The sequence below is a fragment of the Myxine glutinosa genome, chromosome 4, assembly GCF_964187855.1.
Source record: "Myxine glutinosa chromosome 4, kmMyxGlut1.1, whole genome shotgun sequence".
In the NCBI taxonomy this organism is placed as follows: Eukaryota; Metazoa; Chordata; class Myxini; order Myxiniformes; family Myxinidae; genus Myxine; species Myxine glutinosa.
Window position 1 is genome coordinate 211,269,888 of NC_136264.1, and position 22,945 is coordinate 211,292,832.

General features: G+C 43.9%; 2 protein-coding genes across 6 annotated transcripts in view; one reads left to right on the forward strand and one right to left on the reverse strand.

Moving 5' to 3' along the window:
• Nucleotides 1–22,945, forward strand: part of TMEM184C (transmembrane protein 184C) — a 208,538-nt gene that overhangs the window by 25,618 nt on the left and 159,975 nt on the right. For 2 of the 4 annotated variants that reach the window (XM_068114361.2, XM_078776980.1), the window contains exon 10: nucleotides 338–582. In XM_068114361.2, coding sequence (XP_067970462.2) covers nucleotides 338–567 — 230 coding nt within the window. In that variant the 3' untranslated portion in view covers nucleotides 568–582. Of the gene's footprint in view, nucleotides 1–337; nucleotides 2,429–22,945 lie in introns of those variants that run through there. The other 2 variants (XM_068114360.2, XM_068114359.2) reach the window with 2 other exon arrangements.
• PRMT9 (protein arginine methyltransferase 9) overlaps nucleotides 6,424–22,945 on the reverse strand; it is a 105,333-nt gene continuing 88,811 nt past the window's right edge. For both annotated transcript variants that reach the window (XM_068114351.2, XM_068114352.2), the window contains 5 exons: nucleotides 16,702–17,481; nucleotides 16,379–16,520; nucleotides 15,929–16,082; nucleotides 10,255–10,377; nucleotides 6,424–7,318 (listed from right to left, as the gene is read on the reverse strand). In XM_068114351.2, coding sequence (XP_067970452.2) covers nucleotides 7,097–7,318; nucleotides 10,255–10,377; nucleotides 15,929–16,082; nucleotides 16,379–16,520; nucleotides 16,702–17,481 — 1,421 coding nt within the window. In that variant the 3' untranslated portion in view covers nucleotides 6,424–7,096. The remainder of the gene's footprint in view (nucleotides 7,319–10,254; nucleotides 10,378–15,928; nucleotides 16,083–16,378; nucleotides 16,521–16,701; nucleotides 17,482–22,945) is intronic.

Consider the following 22,945-nt stretch of genomic DNA (forward strand, 5'->3'; position numbering starts at 1 on the left):
GAGAACTATTGTTTTACCTCTGCCACCGAAGGTGTTTTCACGTCTGTCTATTTGTCTCTGTGATCAGGATATCTCAAAAGGTTATGGATGGATTTGGACGAAACTGGTTGGACATGTTGGGAGTGTGACGAGGACAAATTGATTCAATTTTGGTTCAGGTCCGGATATAGACCCGGCCTATCGGTGGGATATAAAATGTAAACTATTCAGTCAGTCGGAGGTATGCGCTCTATGATGGCTGTTCTAGTTACTTGTAGTTCTTCCAAATGTTTTGAGTTGCGTTTCTGTTCACAAATTCTACCCTCTTCCCCCCTTTCCCCTCTCCCCTTCTCTCCAGGGCAAACCATTTTCAACAGAAGGCCAAATAACTTGGTTCCAGCACCTTCCCCAGAAGAAGTGGAGAAAGCAGCACTGCTGGGGGGCAACAGAATAGGAAGTGAACCCTCTAGCCCCACAGCAAGTGAAGGTGGTCATTACCATAGCCTCTGTCAGACCCCCACAACACCGGAACCCAATGATCAAGTTCCTGGAATGTTGGACCAGTGCCTCCCGGACTATCCTTCCTAAAAAGGGAATAGAGAGGTTTGCCACGTTTTGACGATATTCTGTAAATATTACCGAGATTGAAATTGTACCCTTTCTTATGCAATGGCAACAACAGTCCGAATATTTTTGCTTCCCATCAGGAATCATATACTGTATCGATCACATGTTACATGCACAGTCAGATACAATACGTGACTTTCGAAGCGATGTATGAATGCTAAACGAGGCCTTTTGCGCATGTCCTGTGTGTGTGTTTACTGTGACTCGGTTCTGCTCGCTGGGGCTCTTGTAACCTGCTGTTACGAGCACAAAATCGACTCAAATGGTCTTTTAAACGGAAGAGTGGCAATTTCAAGATGGTAAACACAATTGTTCTGTTAGTGAATGCAAATTGGACTCACGAGAATATGAGAAATATCCACGGACGAGAGATGTCAAGTTCGTACCATTTCCTGTTAGTACGTACGTTCTAGTGTCGGCCGTGGAACGCACACGCACATGCACACGCACACATACGTCTCTTGTGGCCGTGGAACCAATTTCAATGTTCATAGGAATACAGTATTTATATAGACTTGGCATTTAATATGGAATTTTTTTTTTTCTTGACTTGGGTTTACTTTCTTAACTCAGTATATCAATCTGGTGAGTTTCTTTTACACTTTGGTGATTTCTTTGTTAAAAGAACCATGTCACTGATTGTCTTTCGCAGCAAGAAGTCAACAACAGGATTATATCACAGGTGGCGTGGCAAAATGTACGGACAGGTGCATTTGATGATTGGCTTCACTGTCGGGTATACAAGGGTTGTTGCGTTCTGTATTAGTGGAAAACAACTGCTGCACATCTCCAAAAGTTATTGCCGCTTCCTCTGGAGATGGTCCGTCAACTCGACAATGCTGTTTGTCATGGAGTGGTGGCTTTACGAAATTACGGCATGAAACAGCGTGCTATTGCTCGGCAGTATGGCATCACTCAAGGTCAGGTGTCAAAGATCCTGAAACGAAATGCTCAGAGGGGTGTCCCTACTCCAATACCGAGGCCAGGGCGTCCCCGCAGAACCACAAGGAGGGATGATCGCCAGCTGCACCGGTTAGTCCGCAATGGCCGTACCAAGTCAGCTAATCGGCTTAGGGCTGAGTGGCAGCAACTGACAAATGTGCCTGTATCCAGAAGGCTAGTCAACCAACGACTGGTTCAAGCAGGCTATCGTGCCAGGCATCCCCTGAGAAAGCCACGCCTGACCAGACAACACAGCCAGCGCCGATTGCAGTGGGCCAGAGAGCACCGTCAATGGCAGCCAGGACACTGGAATCACGTGATCTTCAGTGACGAATCTAGATTTCTGGTCTATCGTCAAGATGGCCGCGTCCGAGTGCGCAGACAAGTGCATGAAGCCTACAACCAAGATTGTATAGTGCCAAGAGTCCAAGCTGGAGGTGGTGGGGTGACCGTTTGGGCTGCTTTTCATGCAGGGGGCAAAACTGACCTGGTTGTTCTGAATGGAAACCTGAACCAGTTCAAGCACAGGGCCATTCTGGAAGAAACATTGCTTCCATTTGCTCGTGCAGCCTTTCGAGGAAACTTTGTCTTCCAAGATGACAAGGCACGGCCTCATCATGCTCGCATGGTCCAACACTTTCTTGCTGACCGTGGTGTAGAGGCAAGCGATTCCTGTCCAAACCTTGGCAAATCTCGTGAACAGCATGCCTCGACGTGTACGTGCTCTCCTGAATGCTCCTGGGGGTTACACGAAGTACTGAACTGTAATTTTACTGTCTGTAATCCCAGTCATAATTTAGCTTTTGTTTTTGTTGAAAAAAATTTTTGGCTAATGTGCAAAATAGAGATACTTCTGGAAAACGTACGGAAGTTAAACACAGTACTGTCCATGAATTGAGTTCGATATCAGTTTACATCACTTTCAAGGATTAATTTATTTGTTTCGAAATGTCAAATGTGGTTTTTGTTTCTTTTCAAGGTCACATTAACAAAATCTAGAATAATTTCAACATAATTCCAATGAACTCTTGGTTCTAAGACATCTTGAAAAGTAAGTTCACCCCCACAAAAAAAATATTCCATATTAAATGCCAAGTCTGTATATATACTGGAAGGACCCGCTCCCTATGGGAGTGTCCAGGGAGGGTTATGTTATTATCCTTATTCAAACTTGTAATTCAAAATAACTCTCCAAATAACTCTTGCTGTGTAATAAACACCTCACTGCACTGGAAGACATGCAGACAGGAATACGGTACTGTAAAGGGTGGGGACTTATAATGCCTTCTCCCACCTGGAGGCAGCGCAACACGATACACATTTACGTAGAAAATATGTCACCCCTTCCCCCCACCCGTCCTGACATCCCCCTAAGACCACCAGAAAAGATAAAAACACCCCCATACACTAACTCGGGTCATGCTGATCCGATGTAGACAATCTGAATGTTATCTGGCCAGAACTGTAGTTGGAGTAGTAATGGCCCGCACAACTTGTGTAACTCCCCACTCCCTCTCCTCCCCAACATGATTAATAGCCGTCGAAGCCGGTGTTGTGAATGAACGCGTATTATGTTGAAAAGCCAGATTTTGCTGGATCCTTTGAGAATTTTGAAGCTTTGATGCACCAAATCGCTCCAAGGAGGCTGCCATCTTGCGGATGTGGAAGTATGCATAAACAATTGCGAAAAAGTTCAATAGAGGCTTTGGTTTCGCCGGCTCATTGCGGCTTTGCAGTAGGGCCATATTAGTAAATATCATCATTTTAAACTTACCCTGTAAATGCACAAGCCCCAGATACGTCCTTCCCATTGGTGTTCAGAAGCATCCAATCCAGATGCATTCACTCCAGAATCCAGTGAATCCATTCACTGGACTGGTAGTGATCCGCCATGGGGGTTGTGTAGCACATGTACATCCACTCGGGTCTTGCACCGACCCACGTGGTCAGGAGCCAGTGCTACGACCAGCTGCACGTTCGGCGAACTGAGAAGGTTATCTGAGTCTTTCGTTGTGCAGAGGCATAACCCTTTCTCTGAGGTACTTTTCTAAGTATTTTTGGCTTCTTTCATAAGCTTGGTGAGCCATTCCAAGTAACAATCCTTATTCCAGACACAATATATTTTATTCCACCCCAAACACGCCAGTTTCCTGGGGTTTTTGCGCATGTGCACTGAGCATTCTGGGTGGATTGTGCCATTTTGAAAGTGCCATATTGTGTAGATGTTTGCTATTAATAATTGGTAAGTCTTTATTGAAGGTCAATTACTTACCTCTTTGCCATAACTTGTACCGGTACTTCTAATGGTGTTAAGTTGGAAAGCTACTCTTGTTTATACAAAGGTTAGGCTCATGGAAGAGCAGGAAGGGAATAAAGGCAACATAGTCGTGGCCAAAAATATTGGCACCCTTGCACTTTTTTCAAATAACTCACAATTTCCTCTAAAAATAAGTTGAAATTGTTTGGTCTCTTTGTGGTTGAACAATTCTTTATTTCACTGTTAATATTATAGAACCTTTGTTTTTGATTCAGAACTTAATATATCCCTTTAAATCAGAAAATAAATAGAAATGGCATTGACAAAATTATTGACACCTTAAGACTTGATATTTAGTAGCACGGCCTTTGGACAAAATAACTGCAGTCAAGCACTTCCTATAGCTATGAATGAGTTTCCTACATCTCTCTCTACTGGCAGTTTGGCCCACTCTTCCTGTGCAAACTGCTCCAGTTCTCCCAGATTTGAAGGGTACCTTCTCCCAACTGCTGTTTTCAGATCTCCCCACAGGTGTTCAATGGGATTTAGATCTGAACTCAGTGCTGGCCACTTCAGAACAGTCCAGCGTTTTGTCTTGAACCACTCCTGGGTGCTTTTTGAAGTGTGTTTGGGGTCATTCTCCTGCCGCAAGACCCATGACCTTTGACGGAGACCCAGCTTTCTGACACTGGGTTGAACATTACGCTCCAAAATTCCTTGGTAATCTCCTGATTTCATGATGCCATGCACTCATTCAAGGTACTCAGTGCCAGAGGCAGCACAGCAACCCCAAAACATCACTGAACCTCCTCCATGTTTGACTGTAGGGAAGGTTTTCTTTTCTTTGAAGGCTTCATTTTGTTTTCTGTAAACATAGAGATGATGTGCTTTACAAAAAAAGCTCGAATTTGGTCTCATCTATCCACAGGACGTTCTCCCAGAAGGAGTTTGGTTTGTTCAGGTGTGTTTTGGCAAAGTCTAGTCGGGCTTTCTTACATGTCTGTCTCTGTCTGTCTGTCTCTCTCTCTCTCTCTCTCTGTAATGGGGTCTTCCTGGGTCTCCTACCACAGAACCCCCTTTAATTGAATTGGTGACGGATGGTGCGAGTTGAAACTGCCGTACCTTGTGTGAAAGTCAGCTTTAATCTGTTTGGCAGTTGATCGAGGTGCTTTCTCCACCATTCGAACAATCCTAAGCTGCAATCTTCGATCAAGTTTTCTCTTGCATGAATAACAAAGAAGTGGAGGTGAGCAGTAAGTCTGGATTTTGGAAATTAAACAAAGAGGGGGTTGTTTTAAATACACCTTCATCCTCTAAATTGGGAGGATCAGTGGGTTGAAAACAGAGGGAGTAATAGAGGTGGTAGAAAACGCATCAGCAACCTGTCTGTGAGGGGAGAGTAGCAGGCCTTATGCTTCAGCTTCTTTGTGAGAGAGGTGAAGAGTGGGAGATCCAGATCAGCTCCGTAGGAGAGCAGTATTACAATGAGCTCCAGACGAAGCTCTCGTCAACCACGAGAAATACAGATTCGCCAAAGAGGAAATTGGCGCGATGGAGCACAGTTTGCGATTGACGTTTGAAGCATTACATACACTAGAAGTACCCACTCCCGATGGGAGCGGTGAGCGGGGTTATGTTATATTTATTGAAATGTGCAATTTAAAAAAAAAAGAATATAATGGAAAATGTGGGTGCTGTACCTTAAAGGGTAGGGACTTGTAATACCCTCTCCCACCTGGAGGTGGTGCTACACAATACACATTTACATAGAGAATTTTCATCCTCCCTCTCTCCCCCCACCCCTCAAGGCCATTGGCAAAGATACAAACACCTCTATGCACCAATTGGGGTCATGCTGATCCTATGTTGCAAGTCTGGATGGAATCAGCCAAGAACTGTAGGAGGAGTAGCGCGACAAACAAATACACATCGGTCCATGAAATATGGTAGGGATACATTACCCAGAAGAGGGTGACAGATGGTGAGGCCCAGAAGCTCAATAGTCAACTTATTTCCAGTGGTTGATTATGTAAATATATTGGTGGGTTTTTGATGATCCTTCCAGACACGGTAAGAGTATGAGATTTGCCTCGATTGATTGATATTCCACTTGTCAGACCATCATGTGATCCTTTCTAGATTAGTGGAGACGGGAGCAGCTGCTGCTGTCCTGTTGTTGGGATAGTGTACAGTGAGGAAGCCCCAGGGTTACTCAGAACATCAGAGGACACTTAAGTAAATGAGGAGCAAAAGCGGGCCCAGGACGCTGCTTTGGGGAATATCAGCTTTTACTGGGAGAGGAGATTGTGCAATTCCATTGAGGGCTGCACACTTACTGTACGAGTAGAGGACATGGGTACGCAAGAACAAAGGTGGCCTCCAATCCCTAGGAACAGCATGACCCCAATTTGTGTATCGGGGTGTTTTCTCTTTGCTGGTGATGTCGGTCGTGCGGTGGGGCAGGGGGAGAGGTGATTGATGCAGCTTCGGGAAAGATTGATGCAGCTGTCAGTTGTCTATACACCACCCAAATAAAGGTACTTGCAATAACAACATGTTGCATGCTTGGAGCAATATCGTGGGGGGGACTCTGTTAGTAAAATGATAGCAGCAGGGGGTAAATGTTTGAAACAATTCAAATTTATTTGCCTTTTGCAGAATATTCCAAAGCACTTCCAAATCTGATTGATCAAACCATGTCCAGATGATTGTGAAATCAACAGAATATCGACCCAGGTAGGCTAACCGCCGTGGGAAGCAGAAAGAAGGGGACATTGACGTTTCGGGCGTTAACCCTCCACTCTCTTTTACTCCGACCAAGGGTTATCGCCCAAAACGTCACCTTTTCCCAGCTTCCCACACTAGATAGCATTCCTCGATCAATGCCATGTCGATTCCATCCATCGCTCTGTCTGCTGAAGATCAACACCAACCTTCATCGGCAAGACGAGGTCTTCATTCTACATGTCCAGATTAGTTCATAATAGCAATTATTATATTAAGCTTTGCTTTCAGGAAGTGTCAAGTGTTGCTGCGTTGACAGTATCATTGTGAGATTAATGAAATGGAGATAAGGCTTCTGTACATGTCAAACAATAAAATAATTTGAAGCATAACCTGGATAAAATGGATAATAAGCCATAAGATTGTACAACTTATTCAGTTGAATTTTTTGAAAACAAGGGAAACATATAAAGTCAGGAAGTGGTTAATTCCAAGTGGCTTGTGTGTTTCGATCATATTGGTTAAAAACCATTGGTTCTCACGAATCGAGGTCGATGATGTGCTAGACTAGATGGTGTCCAGCTGTACATCCAAGCAGCCATCGCGGCACGTCGTCCGCACATGGATGGACTGGCCGGGTGAAACCACCCACTCTGGTTGGACAAGAGTAGCGGTCTGAAGAATGTGAGAACTCGGTCGCGAAGCTGAGATCCGGGGGGCGTTGGAGCTAAGACCGAGGTCCAACCAGAGGGCAATGGCTGAAGCTTTCCCAGCTGCAGTGATGCACACCTGACAGGCAAACACAAAAGGTGTCACAGACTTCATAAGAGAAAATAAAGAAAACGAAACCACCTTGCTTCATTGTCAACTATCTTTTATAACGAGGACCTTTTGGGTGTTTCCAATGCGGAGTGACAAAACCTCTACCCTCTAACGGTGCTCGTCCGTGTGCCACAAGTGGTGCGCAGCAATGACACACTTCCACCAGTTAGTTCATTCCGCTTTTTAAAACTCGAAGTTAGATCACTAGTGTTGAATGCATCTGCCTTGCAGTTTGTGTTGCATTTCTCAAAAATAATGCAAAAAAAACTCATTTACGGTTTTCTCCTGTTATGGAAGAGAAATTTCTCAAATACATCACATCTTAATGGAACGAGTGCAGCCACATGAGAGGAGAGCGCGAGGTGGCCGTTACAGGTGCATTATATTTACTAGCAACGGTACCGGCCCTATGGGCGGGGCTTCAATTGTGAGGCCCAAATGAAAAGGAAAAATATCAGAAATTGAAGGCTTTTTTTATTTTAAACGATTCATATAAACATCCGTTGAATCATATCACACGCAAATCATTAAAATCTAAACAGTACATGGTGCCCATTTTGAAAAAAGATTGAATTCTGCAAAACGGAAGCGGCCTCTACACGTCTTTCTCAGTCGCACGTTTGTGTGTGAAGAGTGCGTGCGGAATCTGCAAAACGGAGGCGGCCGCTACACGTCTTTCTCAGTCGCACGTTTATGTGTGAAGAGTGCGCGCCGAATCTGCAAAACGGAAGCGGCCTCTACACGTCTTTCTCAGTCGCACGTTTATGTGTGAAGAGTGCGCGCCAAATCTAACACGAAAGCGGCCGCTACACATGTTTCTTAGTCGCTTTGCACACGCTTCCGTGTTACTTCGGAGCCGCACGTTTATATCGGAAGAGTTCGTCAGGAGTCGATCTACTCTCTCCTGGTACGTAGAATTTCAACAAAAGCCACATCACTGTTCATATCGGTAAATATTATTCCATAGTGTTTGGAAAAATTGGGAAAAAAAATTGGAAAAACAATATAGCCTATTTTACTCCAAGGGGTCTGAGGATTACCCACCCAAAATATCGTTGCGATCGGTTCAGCCGTTTTTGCGGTACCTGGGAACGGACGGACGGACATTTGGTGAATTATAGTGAGATACTTCCCAACAGTTCAAACAAAATGTTTCCCCAAAAGGTTGGGGGATGCACAAATTTCACAGCCAGTCCAATGCACCACAGGTAAGTGCGGCTTCCAACTCAAAGGTGATAGCAACAGGATGGCCGACTGGCCTAGAGTAGTGGTTCTTAACCTGGGGTGCACACACCCTCTGGGAGTGTGAAACGTCATTTCTGGGGGTGTGAAACAAGCTGTATGTATCGTTTTGCTGCAAAAATAAAGAAGTGCTAAGAATCGAATTCTGAAACCTGTCCTTAGTCATCAATTTTTGACAAGGTGCAAGAAAATATTCTGAGAACCAAAGGGGTGCGGGCACCAAAAAAAGGCTACAATCATGGCCAAAAATATTGGCACCCTTGCACTTTTTCCAGAAAATTTTTGAAATTAAAAAATCTTTTGGTATCCACATTTGTATTTCTTTGGTTTGCAGTGGAACAAAACAAAAAAGGTGAAAAAATACTAAAACTTTATTCACACAGAAATCATAAATTATTCCACACAGAAATCATAAAATGGCCTGGACAATATTATTGGCATCTTTTTGAAGTTGTTAGAAATAATTAGATTTCAAGCAGGTGATTCTCCTTCACTTTGGAATTGAACTCACCTGTGGTGAAGTTGCAGGTGCCTGCAATATAAAAATCACTCATTCAACCAGTTTGAATGAGAAAATGAGGCATTCTGATGTTTTGTGTCACTGCGTCACCGCAATAAGCATGGAGAAAAGAAAGAAAACCAGAGAATTGCCTGAGGAGGTCAGACACAAGATTGTATCCAAGCATGGACAATCTCAAGGCTACAAGTCCATCTCCAGAGACCTTGATGTTCCTGTGTCAAGCGTACGCAATATTATCAGGAAGTTTAAGGCCCATGGCACTGTAGCCAACCTCCCTGGACGTGGCCGCAAGAGAAAACTTGATCGAATATTGCAGTGAAGGATTGTTCGAATGGTGGAGAAAGGACAACGTACAACAAGGTTCCTGGTCTTCTATCTTACACACGGATGCCATGATAATGCACAACAAGGTTCCTGGTCCTCTATCTTACACACGGATGCCATGATAATGCACAACGAGGTTCCTGGTCCTCTATCTTACACACGGATGCCATGATAATGCACAACGAGGTTCCTGGTCCTCTATCTTACACACGGATGCCATGATAATGCACAACGAGGTCCCTGGTCCTCTATCTTACACACGGATGCCATGATAATGCACAACGAGGTTCCTGGTCCTCTATCTTACACGCGGATGCCATGATAATGCACAACAAGGTTCCTGGTCCTCTATCTTACACACGGATGCCATGATAATGCACAACGAGGTCCCTGGTCCTCTATCGTACACACGGATGTCATGATAATGCACAACGAGGTTCCTGGTCCTCTATCTTACACACGGATGCCATGATAATGCACAACGAGGTCCCTGGTCCTCTATCTTACACACGGATGCCATGATAATGCACAACGAGGTTCCTGATCCTCTATCTTACACACGGATGCCATGATAATGCACAACGAGGTCCCTGGTCCTCTATCTTACACACGGATGCCATGATAATGCACAACGAGGTCCCTGTTCCTCTATCTTACACACGGATGCCATGTGTCTGCTCGTTTTAAAAGCGACCACCACAATCAAAAAACACTTGCGGAACAAGATTTCCATTTCTATCACATTTTACATGTTCAAATCAAAGGGAAGATGAAAACAAATCGCTTCTTCAATGGCTTAGTTCACGTCATCATTTACCTTGGTGGTCCGTTCCATCAAGGTCGATCGGCACACCATGAGGTCAAGCTGCAGGAGGACGGTTGGGTGGCTGAGAGCACGGTGTGGCAGCGTGTCCAGGTGCACATTCTGTTGCAGCGGCACCTGTATTAAACACACGTACAAATTTGCTTTTTTTGTGAACCTTATTTCAACAGCAAGACTCAAATGTCTGACGAAAACACAGTTATTATCGTCTTTCCCAATGCAGGTTTGGCTATTACGAGCCACATATTCCATCTCATACAGACTATTGCCTTCACACCTGCTATTACCTGCGCTTACCAACCGTTCAATAAACAAGGTGTAAACCGAATGGCCGTTGCTGAAACCTGTGAAAAATATCACGTTATCTAGTTTATTAAACAGGCATTTTGCTTTGTAAACTTTATTTTGGTGTCAATGTGCAGAGTGATGGTCTATTGGTCGCACAGCATTTGTGTATCGGTTTAGAAATTGGGACAAAACGATCTGGACAGTGATCTGGATAATGTTCGTCAAGTAAAGTAATGAGATCATTTCTGACAAACGCATGTCGTACTTCCACTTTGTTACCTCGGCCACCAAAGGTGGATGCATGGAGGTTGTTTGCACCCCTATCTGTTTATCTATGAGCAGGATATCTCAAAAAGTTGTGGATGGATTTTGACGAAACTTGGTGGAGAGGTAGCGTATGTGACGAGGAAGAAATAGTAACATTTTGGTGAAGTTCGGGATCCGGCTACTAGAATGTGGGCGAATACCGTTCACCATCTCGATCAACGAAGTTTCAAACCTGGAAGAGACTAGGGCTCGACTACAATCCACCAACCTGGTGCTCCGAGCACAAGGTGTTTACATCCGGGTGCAGCACCACTTCAGAGGAATTCTTTATGATAAATTAATTTTTTCCATTTCACAAGGCCTCGAGACATTTTTGTTAAATTTATATCATGTACAAATTCAAGGATTACAACAATGTATTTTAATCAAAATAGATTTTTTTTTGCCCCACAAGACAACGGGGCGATTTCTCCTGACACTCTTTAAAAAAACAGGTTTAATAATTTTAAATGGAACAAGCGAGTTCCTGCAATTACTTTGGTTATTACACCACGCATGCGAAGCGTAAAGTGGGGTTAAGTAATTGGTTCATGATCGTCTGTCTGTCTTATCAGTTTATGATCGAGGAACAACTTTTTTTAATTGAGTGGTATATTTTGAACACGAATCGGAACATGAATAGGAAAACAAATTTTCCTTTTTCCCACACCTTGGCTTTGAATTCATCCCGATTGTGCATGTAATTTGCGTAAAAGCGGCATTTTTTTTTGGTCTTTCTGGTAGTGAAACAAAATTGAAAAACATTCTAAACAGGAAAGGTACTGTTTTTAAGGACGTAATAAAGCACATAAACAACAGGCACGAATAACTAACATAACCTGTCCGATAAGGTGGTGTAATAGGCACGGGGGAAAATGACGGTAACACCCAGAAATTATTATATGCCTTTAAAACTCTTAAATCTATTTAACTTGAATTATACACTTGAACACTGTAGAACACAAATCGCCTTCATAATACTTCTATGATATACCATGATAGTACCATGATATACCGTGCGTTCACAAAGTATTCACACCCCTTGACTTTTTCACATTTTGTTGTGTTACAGCCTGAATTTAAAATTGATTAAAGTGAGATTTTTGTTTGTCACTGATCTACACATAATAACCCATAACACGTTAAAGTGGAATTTTGTTTCAAGAAACTTTAACGAAATAATTAAAAATGTAAAGCTGGAATGTCTTGCATCAACAAGTATTCAACCCCTTTGCTACGACACTCCAAATTGAGCTCAGGTGCATCCAATTTCCTTTGATCATCCTTGAGATGTCTCCACAACTTGATTTAAGTCCACCTGTAGCCAATTTAAATTGATTGGACATTATTTCGAAAGAAACAACTTTCTATCTGATGTCCCACAGTTGAGAGTGAATGTCAGAGCAGAAACTTTACCATGGAGTCCAAGGAATTGTCCATATAATTCCCAGATAGAACTGTGAGGAGGCATAGATCAGGGGAAGGGTATAAAACAATTTCTAGTGTTGAAAGTTCCCAAGAGCAAAGGAAGCTCCATCATTAGGAAATGTAAAGAATATGGAACTACCAAGACCCTTCTTAGAGCTGGCCGTCTGGGCAAACTGAGCAACCGGGCAAAAAGGACCTTGGTCAGGGAGATGACCAAGAACCCAATAACCATGCTGACAGAACTATAGAGTTCCTTGGTTGAGATGGGAGAACTTGCCATAAAGTCGAGGCTTTATGGAATAGTGGCCAGACAGAAGCCACTCCTGAGAAAAAGGCACGTGACAGTACACCTGTAGTTTGCAAAAAGGCATGTGAACGGCTCTCAGAGCATGACGTAAAATATTCTGTGGTCTGATGAGATGAAAATTGAACTCTTTGGCCTGAATGCAAAGCGCTACGTCTGGTGGAAACCGAGCACAGCTCATCACCCACCTACCACCATCCCTACCATGAAGCATGGTGGTGGCAGCATCATGCTATGGGGATGCTTTTCAGCGGCAGGGACTGGGAGACTTGTAAAGATGAATAGAGCCAAATGCAGGTAAATCCTTGAGGATAACCTGGTTCAGAGTGCAAAAGACCTTAGACTGTGGCAAAGATTTATGTTCAAACAGGACAATGACCCCAAGCATACAGACAAAGCAACACTGGAATGTTCTTTTTAACTTAACTGGACTACCGTCCAGTTGAGTTCATCACATACCCACCGGCGTCCGTCGTCTGTCGCCGTCGTCTGTCATCTGTCGTCCGTTAACTTTTCGACGTTAACACTCCAGCGTCCACAAATATCAACCGATTCTGATCAAACTTGACATGCAGCATCCTTACCCCAAGGACCAGGTTGGTATTACATTTCAGCCCGATCCATTGAAAAATGGCAGACTTACGCCACCATTTTATTTTTGGTCATGAAAACGACGTTAACACTCTAGCGTCCACAAATATTAACAGATTTTGATCAAACTTAGAACGTTTAACCCTTACGACACAAGGTAGGTTACTATTGCATTCCAACCCGATCCGTCACAAAATGGCCGCCATATTGTTTTCAGCTCCGAAACGACGTTAAGACTTTAACCTCCACAAATATTTATGGATTTTGATCAAACTTGGTGTGTGAGACTCTTACCACACAAGGTAGGTTGCTATCTTAAGTCAAATCTAGTACAGACAACTGACCTACTTTAAAGTTGTCCAGTCAGTTCAGTTGAGTTCTGCTTCCCTGGAAGCTCTAGTTTCTTCTTCCTGTTCTATAAGTTTTACTTTAACCACCTGCTCTTATGGTCATTTTTTTCATTCCATATTCAGGTGGGTCCTGCCTGTTCACTTGCACCTGTCTGCTCTGCTATCATTTCTGTAATTTCATTATTCAGATAGCCCTCGCCAGAAGAGAATATATTGCATTTGAGCCCATTTGTTTGTCTGTTTGTTTATTACTTGCAAATCGAAGATTTTTCAAGTATATTGGTCGGTTGTGTTTGTGACTCTGTTAGTTTGTCACCGGCCTACAGGTCACAATTTTCAACCAAACTTCACCAAGTGGTAGAGTTGGTCAAATGCCAGAAGCCTATTGTTTTTGGGGTCAATAGGTCAAAAGGTCAACATAGGCCAAAGGTCACCAACTTTGCTAAATTTCTAAAATCCTCAATTTTCATCCGATTGACTTGAAATTTGAAGACCACTTGCATATCTGGTCATTGAATTCAACCACCAATAATTTTTGAAGTCAACATTGGCCAAATGGTCAACATAGGCCAAATTTCTAAAATCCTCAAGTTTCATCCAATTGACTTGAAATTTGGAGAGGACTTGCACATCTGGTCACTGAATTCAACCACCAACTATTCTTGAGGTCAACATAGGCCAAATGGTCAACCTAGGCCAAATTTCTAAAATCCTCAAATTTCATCCAATTGACTTGAAATTTGAAAAAGACGTGCATATCTCGTCACTGAATTCAACCACAAATTATATTTTAGGTGAACATAGGCCAAAAGGTCAACATAGGCCAAATTTCTAAAATCCTCAATTTTCATCCGATTGACTTGAAATTTGAAGAGGACTTGCATATCTGGTTACTGAATTCAACACCAAGTATTTTTGAGGTCACCATAGGCCAAAAGGTCAACATAGGCCATCATGTATCATTGGAAAACTTTTGGGGGAGGGCGGATTTTGCAAGTATCGTGCTACGCATGACGTCTTCTTGTTTGTTTGTTTGTCCGCACAGAATAAATATGATTTTGTCTGCAACTGTTAGTCCGATTGACAGGAAATTTTCACCATAGATGCACCTCCTCCTGTAGAATTTTATAATGGCAATCATGATGTCATAGGTCACGTGGTACGGGCACCAACTTGGAAAAACCGAAAAACATTGCACCTCTATATCTCCGAAAGCGCTGCATAGAAAAAATGGAGACATGGCTCATTGTAAAGAACTCTCCATGGGGAGCTAGAACGGCACTCTGTAGAGAGTACACCTCCGCCAGCTGAACAGTTTACATTTTGTATCCCAGAGTAGACCAGAAAATCACAATAAAGAATCACATTTAATCAAAATCATCCGTCCACAACTTTTTGAGATATCCTACTATGCATAGTTTTTGGCCCTATCTCCCAATGGTGAACAATCACTTAAAAAATTATACTAGCCGGATCCGGATCTTCACCAAAATGGAATCGATTCGTCCTTGTCAGACACCCAACCTCTCCACCAAGTTTCGTCCAAATCCATCGATACTTTTTGAGATATCCTGCTATATGTTGGTTTTAGCTCCATCACTCAATGGTGAAGAATCACTTAAAAAATTCTAGTATCCGGATCCGAATCCAGATCTTCACCAAAATCTAATCCTTTCGTCCTTGTCACATACGCTACATCTCTGCCAAATGTCATCTGAATCCATCCACAACTTTTTGAGATATCTTCTTCACAAACGGACAAGCAAACAGACAGACAGACAGGGGTGAAAACATAACCTCCGTCCACCTTCGGTGGCGGAGGTAATAAAATATGATGATGATGATGATGATGATGATGATGTCATAGGTGCCTCCATTATGACGTCATAATTCGACAAGAACAAAACTTCATCCAATCAAGATACAATTTCTTGAGTGTCATCTAAGGATAAATTGGTGGAGAGAAGAATGATGACGTCATTGGTCACGTGGTTCGGCCGCCATCTTTGTTTTAACACAAAAGCCTTAAAAACCACTAAAAGCACGTCCCGGCGAGGAGCCGCAATCTCTGATTGCTCTTTCTTTTTCCATCTGTTAAACTGTTTTTCTCTCCAAGCAAAATGGTTATCGATTGTTAACTAAATGGTTTCTTTCCCAGTTAACTGTCATATTCTTATCCCCTCCATCCATTTTTAAGTAATTCTTAAACTTTGTAACAACAGTTTAAGCCCTTTTGAATGACTCAGCAATGGAAATGTATCAAGATGTGGTATTTATAAACCAATATAAACCATGGTGTAGTTTGCAGTGCACAGTGTATAGTTATTTTGTAATAAAAATGAGCACCCCCCTCCCACCCCACCCCCAATCCTTCTATTCTTCTCAAATCCCCAGGTCTTACCGCATAAAGGTTGACAAAAGGGGCAATATTGTACCCCAGTGTAGGATTCTTGCCCTGAACGGCCCCTTGCTTCTCCAGGGCCTCTGATTGGACGAGTTGACCCATGACCACAATGCAGTGAGGGAAGATTCGCCCTCCGGGCTTCAACATGCTCCTGGGACAAGGAAGACCTTAGATGGAGAACAACCTACCAAGCATATGAGCTACAGCAAATGTCTCTCCTGCAAGAAACCGAAGTTGCAACTGGATTCTCAAAACAGTTTTGGCAACTTATGTCATTCGTTGTTATAGCAAAAGTGAATTTTAAAATAACACCTCGTTCTTCAAAACCTGTGGCAGCATCTACATGCTTTCCACTTCCGTGCGTCCATGTGGTTCGGAGAACAAAGCCGTGTCTCATGTTTAATGTTGATAATATCAATGATGATGTAGTGTAAATAGTTTTCGCACCGAGCTACGATGGCCTTCTGTATAATCCCCTCCCGAATAATTCCACAAGTTTCCACAGCGTCGAGTACGACAACGTCCCAGAGGTCCTGAATTCCCTCTCTGCTTCCTTGTGGTACATCGCCATTTTCATGGATAGGATTGCCTGGGGGCACAAAGGGGACTTTAAACTCCGTTTGATCGTCACATTCACCAACAGCTGAACTCGCATTCCCCCGGACCTGCAAATTAAGGTCAGGATTTTGTGTGTAATTAGGAGCATCTGGTTCAGTTCTTCGATTTATGAGAGTGTTGGACAGTTGCACCGTGTTTCGGATTGCAATCACCAGAAATGGTTCCGCAGTTCAAGGGCTGTTGACTTGACGAACCGACTTCTGCCTCCAGGTTTGCACTCAGAGATCCGTGTGCATCTGAACTTCCATCTTGCGTTAAAGCTCGACTGTCTGGAGCTGCTGAAGCCGAGACCTCTTCCATACCCTGCGCGTTGAGGTTACTTTTCTGGTCGATCTCCAAGAAACTTTGCAAAGAGTTAAAATGCATCAACCTTTCTATTTTCCTGGAACTGGCAGAAATATTTATTCCGAATAGTTTGTCATCCATGTCCAAAGGGTCCAAGAAACGCAGGTTGTTTGTCGGCAAGCCATTGGCCTTCGCCAGTTTGAAAACGGCCTCCATGGAATCTTGTCGTCTAGGGTATGCAGACACCACGCATCCACCACAGCGAACCATCAGGAGCGGCAAAAGTGACAGTCCCTCAGTAAGATCAAGTACCACTGGCGAGTGCTTCCCATCCACATGTCCTCGCCTCCTCTCTCCAAAAACATCCTCCACAGCAAGGTTGGCACATTCCCAAAATTCAACATCGTTGAGACGTAGGAGCTCCCACGGCTGTAATATCACGGTGAAGTCGGCGGTACTCTGAGGCACGGAGGCCTCGGTCGGTGGCAATGTCCAAGTGAGAGTGGAGGACGAATTGGGGTCATCATCAAAACATTGGGAAGTTTTCTCAGGTGGTGCTATCCCCTCACACGTCACCTGCAGGTAACCATCCTGGCATGACGTGGATACTTGCACGGAGTCACCTGCTTGCACACACATTTGTGGGCCTGGAGGGAAGAGTAGAAAAAGAAAATCATTGAAATGTACTGAACCCGAATTCTTAAATCACACTCAACGTATCATTTAAAAATAACAATGACCTAGACTTTTGACGTTGTGACGTCGACCGATATGCATCAGCCCACATTATTACATCACGACCTGGAAGCCCGTGGTAAAATACCACGACAGAAAAAGAATTTTAAAAAGGACTTTTTATTCTTGCCCTGATTGAAAGAGCTCAAACAATTAAAATCACATTTCTGAACAACAAAGATATCGCAGCACATCCTCGGTTCATATTGATACCTTTGTTCATTTCACACAATTAAAAGTACCAATGTTCGGTTCATATTGGATTACAAAATTTCCCTACCTGGTGAGGAGGGACACCCATTGTAAGACCCTCCTCAGCCCACCCTCCCAGACCCTTCATCCCCTCCCAGACTCTCCAACCCCTCCCCAGACCGTCACCCCATGCTCCCAGACCCCCACGCCACCCATTCTCCCCATCTGCCCCTCCCACATCTCCCAGACCCTTCATCCCCTCCCAGACTCTCAAACCCCTCCGCAGACCATCACTCCATGCTCCCAGAACCCCACGCCACCCATTCTCCCCATCTGCCCCCCCCCCCCCCCCCCCCACATCTCCCAGACCCTTCAAGCCCTCCCAGACTCTCCAATCCTTCCCCAGACCATCACCCCGTGCTCTGAGACCCCCCACAGCCCCCATACCTTCCAGCCCTCACTCCCCCCATATCTGCCCCCACCGCACCTCCCAGACCCCACCGCCCCCCCCCCCAACACCTCCCAGCCCCCACATCTGCCCCCACCGCACCTCCCAGACCCCACCGCCCCCCCCCCCAACACCTCCCAGCCCCCAAATCTGCCCCCACCGCACCTCCCAGACCCCCACTCCCCCACCGCCCCTCCCCCCCCACCTCCCCTCCCCCCCCCACCCCCAACACCTCCCCTCCCACTCCCCTCTGCCGCAGTTTATACCAGATGCCTTCTTGAAAATTGAGATCCATACCGTTTCAAAGGAGCATGACGCGATTGTTACAAATCTTAACATTCTTCATACAAGTGTTTAACTGATGATTTTTAATGTAGCAGAACGTCGAGTCACGTGGTACAACCGCCATTCCGCCGTCCAACACGTGGCGTTACTTCTTCTTTACCGTTCGCGAAATTCAGGCAGTATTTTAAATTTCCTGTATGTTTGCATTAATTTGAAGAAACCTTTACTTAATAATTACTAGTACCCGACTGCAAAGCCACAATGAGCCGGCGAAGCCAAAGCCTCTTGCCACTATTTTACCCATCACGATGGCATCAGTGGGTTAGGTAGTTGGTAGTAGGTAGGTGTAGTAGGTACCGTACCTGGTAAGACTTGGTAAAAGAGAAGAGCAGACAGTCCTCCCCAATACCTACATACAATAAATGTCACAAGAAGCTTAAGGAAGTAACTATACGATGTGCGAGCTTAGGGCCTATTTTAAGAAACTTTAACTGGGCTTAATATACATTTTCACAGTATGTGTGTCGTCTTCTAACTTCATTCGCTGTCAGGACTGGTTCTCTCCGGGCACTGCGGCTTCCTCCACCAGAAGAAGTTAGCTTGCAGTAAGATCAGTGCCGACAGATCAGACGATAGCGCCGTTTCAACGGCAATGTGTGACTGTCGTTAATCAAACCGTGTCAATGGCGCTGATTGGCTGACCTAAGCTGATCGCTGATTGGTCAGCTCACAAAATTTCGCAAATTCAGACATAAAATGACACCATTTGCATTCTGGATGAGATTAAAATTGATAAAATTTACTTCTTGATTAATTCGGTGAATTCCGTCTCAACTTCGGATATTTCCTGCCGTGAAAAACTATCCCCTATGGCCGCGAGATTTCTAAAAAATAATTCTTCGTCAATTTTAGAATATCTGACGCCGTTTTCACCCTCCGAAACGCGTAATAAGCTTTTTTGAAGTATTTTTTCAAATGCTCGAATCTCATTGGTTCCGGTGTTTGGTGACGATTTTCGTTGAAGATAACGAGGTTGGTCTTAAAGTATTTTAATTACAAATTAGAGGTGCATAAGATTGTGAATCAAACAAAGACGGGTGAAACAAACTCCTATTGAACTTTTTCGCAATTTTTTTTATGCATACTTCCGCATCCGGAAGATGGCGGCCTCCATTGAGTGATTTGGTTTTTGAAATATTTTTTCAAATGCTCAAATCTCATTGGTTCCGTGTTTGGGGACGATTTTCGTTGAAGATAACCAGGCCCGTGCGGGCCGAGGTTGGTCTTAAAGTATTTGAATTACAAATTAGAGGTGCATAAGATTATGAATCAAACAAAGACGGGTGAAAGAAACTCCGATGGAACTTTTTCAAATTTGTTATGCATACTTCCGCATCCGCAAGATGGCGGCCTCCATTGAGCGATTTGGTGCGTCAAAGCTTCGAAATTCTCAAGCCAAGGGATCCAGCATAATCTGTTTTTTCAACATAATACGTACACGTTCATTGACAACACCGGCTTCGCCGGCTATAATTTTCCCATAAGTGTGGATTAATTAGAAGTAGGCCTCACTTTCACATCACTTATTGTCTCTGAGGATCATTTGCTTGTTTCAGGGAGGAACACACAGACAGTATTAACCCAATGAATACATAAATACCCAATAAATGTATGGAGTATTGTGAAATTCCAAAATCATCATATTTCTTAACAGCAAATATATTTTTGAAAAAGGTTTGGGACCGTTCGAAGTAGTGGTCTGTTGCCTTATACACCGCCCAGGTTCAATTTATGTTCCAAATGAAAAACTTATAATTTTCCCGTGGGTTTGGATGAATTTGAATTTACTTCCTAATTTACTTTTACTTCATAATTTTTTCTGTCCGAGGAGCATTTCTGTGTTTCAGGGTGGGACAGACAGACAGCGCTTTAGCCTATATTGATATTAGGCCTATACATACCTGCACCAAGTTTGACTTAAATCCCTTCAGCTGTTCTCAAGTATCACATTTTTACCTGACATGACCTTTGACCTCTTGATGCTGAAATCTAATCAGCTCATCTTTGCTTCACAATATATACTTACGAGGGATACCCATGGAAAAAATCCACGTTTACAAACATAAAAGTTAAAGGGAAAAAGTGAGTGTACAAAACATATCACACAAGTACAAACTATAAAAGTACGCACGCAGAAGTATCTAAAGGTAACGTTGTGGGAAAAGAATGAATGAAGTATCACAAGGCTGCGATGAAAGAGTGAATGAAGTATCACAAGGCTGTTATAAAAGAATGAATGAAGTATCACAAGGCTGTTATAAAAGAGTGAATGAAGTATCACAGGGGACCAATGTTGAGGCGGTGCATAAACCCTTTTTTCATTCTCTATAGTTAGATGACCTGCACACCACAATAAAAATGCAAAATTAAAACGATCCGTCACTAAAAAGGTTAATTTTTTTAAATACATCTTGTGGTCTAATGTGAAATCATGCAAGCATGAGAGAGAGGTTGGTCAGACGCAGAAAGGAATGGCAGGCATACAGGAACGTACGTACTTTTTTCATTGGATAAAACATGAAAAACTTGTGATGAAATTTGAAGAAGAAGATCCGATTGTGGGATGGCATTAAGAAGTGGATATAAAAGAATGCTGTATGGGAAGGAGGACGTACGAAACTGGGTTTGGCGGATGCCAGGAGAACGCCACCTGTCCGAATGCATAGTGCCAACTCAGCTGAAAAAAGTCTCGCGAGATCTCGGAGACGGTGGCGAGGGATTTTCGAAGCTCCACACGGTCTCCACGTTTTTTCGAAGTTAAGTCTGTTCACAATTGTATTTTGTCGAATCTGTATTTATCTTTCGGTGTGTGAAGTTATTGTGTGCAACTTTGGTTGTTTCTCGGTGTTTATCTTTCATAAATTGATCGTCTGTTTGCCGTGTCGTGTCTTGAGGCCTTGTACAGTGTGCACTGTACAACCTTGAGGCTTTGTTTTTCTCTCAGCGGTCCGTCGTTTGTGATCCAATAACTTTCGTTCTCTGTATTCCCAGGCTTTTCACCCATAGCCTACTTCCTTGTGTAAATCTCAACTCAAAAAAAAAAAAAAAAAAAAAAACATTTCCTTCTCTGTTCTCATTCGTTTATTCATTCTTATTCGTTCGTTCGTTCTTCGACCACGTGTTTCTCCCCCATTTCCCCAGATAGTTTTCACTCATTAACCTTCAATGTTTACACTTTCCCCTCAAGTTATGTATTCCGTCATATTTTATAACACCTTTTTCTTCTTCTTCTTTAAAAGGCTGCTTTCGACTTGCTCACCAAATCAATTCATCCCAAAAAAAATATCCATCTCCTATAGTGCCTTTTTTCTACATTCACTAAACTCTCCTGCACTCCATCCTCCATCCAGCGTCCTTAAACGTATTTTTAACTCGAAGGTCACAAGAAACTCATTTTGCAATAAATGTTCGTTTCCCATAAATCGTACACTTTCAAAAATCTAATCTCACCCCTCCCCTCCAAATCTTCCCCATAACCCCTCCCCTCCAAATCTTCCCCATAACCCCTCCCCTCCAAATCTTCCCCATCACCCCTCCCCTCCAAATCTTCCCCATCACCCATCCCTTTCAAATCTCCCCCCTTGCCCCCTCCCTCCTAAACTACCCCCTCACCCCTCCCCGCCAAGACGCCCCCTCGCCCCTCCCCTCCTAGACTCCTGCCTCACCCCTCCCCTCCAAATCTCCCCCATATCCCATCCCTTTCAAATCCCTCCCCTTGTCCCTTCCCTCCCAAACTTCCCCCTCACCCCTCCCCTTCAAATCTCCCCACCCTCATTGCTTCTCAATTTCCCCCCTCTCACTCCCCCTCCTCAAAGCGTCCTCCCCGCTTCTTCCCCCTTCAAACTCTCACCTCCATCTCCCCCAACCTTCTGCCTCGCTCTTCCCCCTCCTCAAATAACACCTCATTGTGGCTCACCCAATCACCATCAAACCTTTTGTCCGCCCCATCCTTCCCTTTCTCCGAGCTATTCTGAAATCTCTGACACACCTTCAACAGCTCTCCCTATCTCTTCCACCTCTTCCACATCTTACCCTACCCCTCCTCCCCCCTGTTCTGTATCTGATGCTCCCCCTTCCTCTTCATTAACGGTATGGACCTCAAACATCCGGGGCCTTCGTTCAAACTTAACTGATCTCTCCATACAGGTTGCTTCTGTCAAACCAGACGTGATCTGCTTAACAGAAACTTTCCTCCTTTATGATGTCTCTGATTCCATAGTATCTCTCCCGGGCTACTCCCTCCTCCGGTATGATAGACCTGAGCCTCGTCCTGGAGGCGGGGTTGCTATCTTTATCAAAAACTCTCTTCCTCACTCGCCCTGCACTGCACTCTCTCCACCTCACCCCCAGGAATACCTCTGGCTACGGCTTCCCCTTCGCTCCCACCTCTT